Genomic DNA, 6,502 nt, shown 5'->3' with positions numbered 1-6,502 from the left:
GCACAAATACACACACCTATATAAGTATCAATCATGACTAACCAAAAGCCAACATCCATACGAGGAACAAAGAAAGAAAGGAGTTAAGGTAATCAAGACTTCTTCCTTTATACATTCCTGTCTATTCATAAGAAACTAGTCATTATTCGCCCTGGTTTTCTTCTTCTTGCATAAGTTCTTAGATTCTGTGTTGCACAAATTCATAGATTCTGTGTTGCACTGGTACATTGGTGCCCACAACAACATGTAGAAAAGTTTCTGCAGGCTAATATGGTCAGTCAAGTGCTGTCTTCTGTTAATGCATCCTGTACTAATTATGCAAGTGGGATTTTGTTTCTCAAGATTAGTTTTTGTTTCTAGACTAAAAAACTTCTTTCTTATTGTCTTTTTCCCTGTTTAATTGTGTATTTATACTATGACTAGTTTACGAAGTTCTCTTGAGTGGAAAGCAATCAAAAAAGCAACTAAAGTTTTCAATAATTTGTAGCAGTTGTTATTTATCAATCTTGTACTGCATCCTTATTCTCTTAATCTTATGTTATAGTAGGAGGAAGGGTGTTAATGTCTTCTAAGGTTCTTAAATCGTTATAGTCTCTACACTTTCCTAATATCATGATCCTCCTCCTCTTCCTTTCTGCCTTGCCTAGACGCCATATTCCCTTTCCCAGTTTCTGGAGGCTGAAAAAATTGTAAAGGAAGAAGGACCGATACAATTGATAAATCCGGTGACTTGAATTTTGATGCCTTGCTTTACACAGGCTCTATCAAATATAATCTCTGCAGATTTCTCTATCTTCGTTCTCCTGTGGAGCCTATATATCGTCTTCTTTTAAATGTTCAATCTGAGTACTTCCAAAATCCCAATTCAGGAATCTTACCAAGAAAGAGTTTCCAACTTGAGAATTCTCACTGAGAAAAGAAAGCCCAGAGCAAATTAGGAACAAATGCCAGCCTGGATGCTTTTCTGGCACATTCATGTATGCATCAACTATCAAGACTAACTTCTGCTAATGAATGATTCCAGGGATGGGACGAGCAAAGGCACGGATGGAGATGATAACTAACAAGAAAGCACGTCGAGTAACGTTTGAGAAGAGGAGAAAAGGTTTGGAGAAGAAAGCTCGTGAATTATCAACTCTCTGTGGTGTTAGAATATGCTTGATAGTTTTTGGCCCCGTAGACGATGACCAGACAATTGAACCAAGAGTGTGGCCTCAAAATCCTCAGGAGATTGATAGCCTCGTTGACTCCTTTAAGAAGGCAAATCTCGATGATCGCAGGGGCAGAACCACTGATTTTTCTTTCTTTTACCAGAACAGAAAGAGGAGAGCTGAAGAAGAACTTGCCAGATTGAGAAAAAAGAATCTTGAAACCAAGCACCCCACCTGGGACGAAAAATATGACTTTTTATCTTTGGAAGAACTGAGACAATTTGATGACCTATTGAAGGAAAAAGTTGATATTATGAAGGCTAGAGTTGATTTCATGAAGGGCACTCAAACTTATTTTGCTGAAACAAGTCGCAACCTGCAGTACTTGTGCAGAAGCAGAAACAGCAGCACACTATTCGAAATCCCTCAGCCACAGCCCTTGTCTTCCTTTGATCAAAATAGACATAGCTTAGATTCAGCCTTTCAAGATTCATACAATTATAACTCAATGGTGAATCCACAGATGATGATGTGGATGAATAATGGCGCCTCCAGCAGCATTAATGCTCCTCTGATAAGCTACGATAACTGTGATCGTAGGAGCCTTGTTCAGTTTAATATGGATCCTGCAGCAGCAGCAGCAGCAGCAGAACATATTACTTCTAGTTTAGGCAATAATGCTGTTGGGAATCAATTTTGCTATTACGTTCCCAAAATGCAGCCGATGCCGCTCTACCTGCAATATTCCTTGCAACAATCCAGAGCTCCCACACAGATGTATGCTTCTCAAAGGGATGAAAATTATGGGTTCAGTGATTTTCAGCTCATGAATCCAAAATAGAGAAGATCTGCCATGATAGTTTTCAGCTGTTAGTTTTATGGTCTAGGATTAGTAGATTTTGGTTTTCCGTTGATTTATTTGAATCATCCAAAATTCAATTTTTTGTACTTTGACTTCTTGAGATGTTATAATCTAATATACTTTTGGTTAGTAGCTGTTTTGTGTATATTTTCTGATGGTGAGAATTTTGTCATCATAGTCAACTACTGCAAGCCACTGAAAATTGCATGTCTCACCTCACCCTAGCTAGAATGTGTAACCTGTCCTTCTCCAAATTTGCTTTCACTTAAAAAAATGATTGCCTCAAAATACCTAATCAAAATGATCTTATCAATATTTCCATTTTTTTTTCTAGGGCAATTTAATGATTTGGGTTTCAATTTATTTTCGATAATTTTGACACGGAAAAGGTTGTCTAGTTAGGCATTTGCTAAGAGGCAACAAGTGTTAATTAGTTCTATTTTTTTTTTTTTTAAAAAAAGTAGAAGTTAAACTGAGAATGCAAGGGAATTATTTGGGTGTTTTTGAATAATAAGGGGTTCTGTGTCCTTTTGGTAAATCAAAGAAGGCATTTACTATATATTTTACCTTAAAAATAAACGATATTGTAGCACTACATCCTCAAATTCAAAGTGCCAATTCTCAAAAGTTTAAAATAGTTTTTTGAAAAGACATCAAATAGTGAGAAAATGGATATCCAAAAATTACCACTAGTACTTGTAATAAATTTGGTTTCGACTTATGAAATTCCTTACTAGTCTGACACATTAGTAGTTAATCGCAAACTTGCAAAATAGGCAGCTCTTTTTTTTTTATTTTCTTTCTTTTCATGTTAAGTCTTTATTTATTTTACGAAGTCTTCCGCAATACTTTGTTAGCTTCCTTGTTTTCTTATTTCTCGGGAAAAAAGTTTTCCTTGCACATATCGGATTCGGGAACGATGCCGACTTGAAATTCGCTTAGCAAAGATATATATATATATATATATACACACACACACACAATAACGCATACACATCCTGGCCTCCATTCTAAAGAGTTGAAGAGAGAACAACAATGTCAGCCAGAGAAAAAGAAGGGCAAAATACAACAGCCAAAACAGCATTAATGGGGTCTAAATCAGAAGAGATAACAGCAGCGAAGAAGAATGGCTCAAGGGAATGGGCACCCGAAGACATCGAGTTTGAGAAGAACAGACAAGAAATACTTTGGGGTATGAAAAGTTGGACAAGGTGGGTGCGCAATGAGGTGGAGTTGCAGAACTGGCAATACCAGAACAGCAAGAAGTTGGACGAAATCCACCACCATATTCTCAACTATGGAGATGGAGAAGAGATTGTTTGGCAAGATGATGTCTGGGGTTTGCAGAACTACACCCAAATCCCACCACCGCAGTGCAAGAACAAGAATGCATCCATGCATGCATGAGGGAACGTGAAGGGGTCTTAATAGATTAACGAGTCTTGTCTCTTTTGATTTCATCTACGTAGTAGTAGTAGTTTTTTTACGAGTAAGCAGACTAGATTATGTTAGTATAAATGCCTTCTTCTTTTAAGAATTATATGATTTTTTGTAAGGATTGTACAGTTCATAATTTACAATAATGGAGACGGAGAAGTATTTCTTGATAAATTTACTGCCTCTTTAATCTGGATTTAAAGTTGCTTGTAACTCACTCTTTGGTATTGGATGATTATATGGCGCAAAAGCACTCTATGATGTGCTCTGCTTTTGTTCTCTCTCTCTCTCTTTTTTTTTTCTCTCTCTCTTTGGGGTAAGAAAAGGGGAAACTGCTTTTGTTTTCGAGTACACGGAGGGCTGCAGGAATTGGTTCTCTTAGGTTTTGCAAATAATAAGAACCCTAATGTACTGCTTCTGCAGTGTATCACCTGTTAGGGGGCTTTTATTCTTGTTTTTGCTCACGCAATTCTTTTATAAGTTTCAGGCCCCAAATGGGCTTACAATCTAAAAATATTTAACGCCTAAATAATTAGTGATAGACTCTAGGGGAAAAAAGCAAAGAAGTAACGTCGTATTTCTGTCTACGACTTGGTGAGGTGGGAGGTCAGGGTTCAAACCCTGCGTGATTTAGTTCCCCCAATTTCTCTCTGGATCTCTTCAGATCCCCCTCCCTTATAGTATAGAATAAAATAAATGTAGGGTCCATCGTTACAGGCAAAAAATATATATATATATTTCTGTCCACGGCCTAGTTTATCTGAGTCGGGACCTAAACATTAGGGGCTGCTAAGATTGGTTCATTCTTAGATTAGCCCGAAAGCCCCCACGTGAATGGGCTGGTGGTTGGCGCCTCTTCCTCTGGTCCTCATGTCCCGGGGTCGAATCTCAGCAGCAACATCGGTTCCTCCGTGCATCTAACGTGTTAGGTCTGGTTGGGGCGCTGGGCCGGGCCGAAGTGGGATTAGTCGGGCCGCCTATAAGGACTTGACCCGGACACCCACTCCGTCAGAAAAAAAAAAAAAATAGATTAGCCCGAAAAATACACAATGCCAGGACCTATATTTAGCTATGTTAGATGTCCCATCTCACTATTTGCTAATATTTACTTTAAAGAAATAGAAAATGTTTAATATACGTTTATACAAGTTTCAACCTCTATGCTACCATTAATTAATATTCAGTCAATTTCATTTAACAGCCTTTTTTTTTTAAAAAAAAAAAGAATTAAAGTCTATAGTTTGTGAACAGACTTCCCCGCCGAATCTGAAGTTTGTGAAGCAAAGATGGGTACTCTTGACCTGAGTAAACTGAACACGTATAATATAGGCTAAGCTTGGGCTTTTCACAGCCCCAAGCACGAACAGCACTACAGGTCTCATTGCTTTTCTGGAGAAATTTGCTTTCTGGCAGTCTCAACTGAATGGAACCAATCCAAGTCCTTCCTCGAATACAAACTTCGTAATTCCATTGTTTGATGTACCAATTCATATATTGTCAGACAATTTATAAATTAAAAAATGGTGATTTGATACCCTTTTCGTTCCTCCAGTACACATTTTCGCTTATATCTTACCTCCTTTATATCTTTCTTTCTCATCTTCTTTGAGCGAAAACACATTACAAATTTTTATTAAAGTACATCTTATACACAATAATAGTATATACACTTTCACGGTTAGATGCACTATGCAAAATTTGGATTTCAAATTCAAATTCGATTTTTAATATTTCACATGTTGTGGAAGCATACAGTATTACATGCACTTTCGCTTGTATCATTCATTCATCAAGATAGATATGGCCTTCAGGATGTGCACTATAAAGAAGGCGCATAACTTTATAACCGGTTTCCGCTGCTGCCCATTATCATATTTGTCTGTACCATTACGGAACCTTGTAGCACTAATCAAGCAAAACTGGGAAATATACCATGGCCAAGTAAATAATGCTCAACTCCAGAAAGAAGAGATGCAACAAGATGGCTGAGGACACAAACAATAAGAACTGTCATAAAGCTTTCCAAATAAATAGCCCAATCCACGCAGCACCCCGAAGAGAAAGCAATGGAGAATACAATCAAAGTGTTAGCTGAACCTGATTAAGCAAATGTTCTAACAAACTGACAAGAAGTTCAGTAGCCCGTCCAGTCGTGCTAATGCCAATTAGTGTATAATCACAATAGACAAAAAATAAATGAGATACCCCGACTACCACATGCGCTTTCCATTGACATGTATGTCAAATTAAGACTTCCTAGTAATCACTACTTCCCATCACACTCAGAGAACAAAAAATTGTGGAGTCAAAATATTTCGTGGCATAAACAATTAACTACCAGTACAACAGAGATTTGACATTGCAAAAAATAAAAAGGGGTAGCAGAGCTGGATTGAATAATCTAGAAATCTATGATGGTTTTCAATATCCACAAACGGGAAACAAACAATCCAGCCACAGTACCTACTAATTTATCAAGCAATGAATTGTGAATAAAGGGCCCAAGGATTTAAGAATCATCTATAAACAATACCAAAACAAAGGTATAAACTAAGATTAGTAGGACACAAAAGCAAATAAGTTAATAAAATACAAAAGCTGTGCTGCGATTCAGCAACCTTGACTGATCATTTCAGAAATATGAGAGGGAGGCAAAAGGAAAACAGGTAGTGAACCACATGTACAGGGCAATGCTCGGAAGGCATGTAAAAAACACCAACCAAGCTAGTTACATAAGACGAGCATGTGAAGGCATAACTTCATCCATAGCATTCAGCTACTATTAGTTGACAAAGTAAACACAAGCAATCCAACCAATCGCTACACATATTTGGTCCAGTTTGTGACTCATGGACCACACACAGTATGAACAAGATATCATTATTCTGCATGCAAAAAATTGTAGACATGTCTTCGTATGAGATCTAAGTAAAAACCAACAGTATCAACAAATTTTCATCGGCAGAAACTACAATTTTATCGGAATGAGGAACTCAACTACTCCCCCCAAAAAACAAAGTACTCCCCCCAAAAAACAAAGTTGCTCGAAATC

General features: G+C 37.5%; 1 protein-coding gene across 1 annotated transcript; it reads left to right on the top strand.

Annotated features, from left to right (window-relative positions):
* Window positions 1-2,104, top strand: LOC113783802 (floral homeotic protein AGAMOUS-like). Its single transcript, XM_027330024.1, has 2 exons — window positions 1-88; window positions 1,025-2,104. Exon 2 carries the CDS (start codon window positions 1,027-1,029, stop codon window positions 1,990-1,992), a length of 966 nt encoding a protein of 321 aa, XP_027185825.1. The 5' UTR covers window positions 1-88; window positions 1,025-1,026; the 3' UTR covers window positions 1,993-2,104.
* The last annotated feature ends 4,398 nt before the right edge of the window (window positions 2,105-6,502 follow it).

The sequence above is a fragment of the Coffea eugenioides genome, chromosome 9 (assembly GCF_003713205.1).
Source record: "Coffea eugenioides isolate CCC68of chromosome 9, Ceug_1.0, whole genome shotgun sequence".
Lineage (NCBI taxonomy): Eukaryota > Viridiplantae > Streptophyta > Magnoliopsida > Gentianales > Rubiaceae > Coffea > Coffea eugenioides.
The sequence above is the reverse complement of the archived record's forward strand: the minus strand, read 5'-3'. Positions and strand labels throughout refer to the sequence as shown.

What these genes read in the sequence shown, in the direction of transcription:
- LOC113783802 (XM_027330024.1), top strand. Translation starts at nt 1,027, where the DNA reads ATGGGACGAGCAAAGGCACGGATGGAGATGATAACTAACAAGAAAGCA.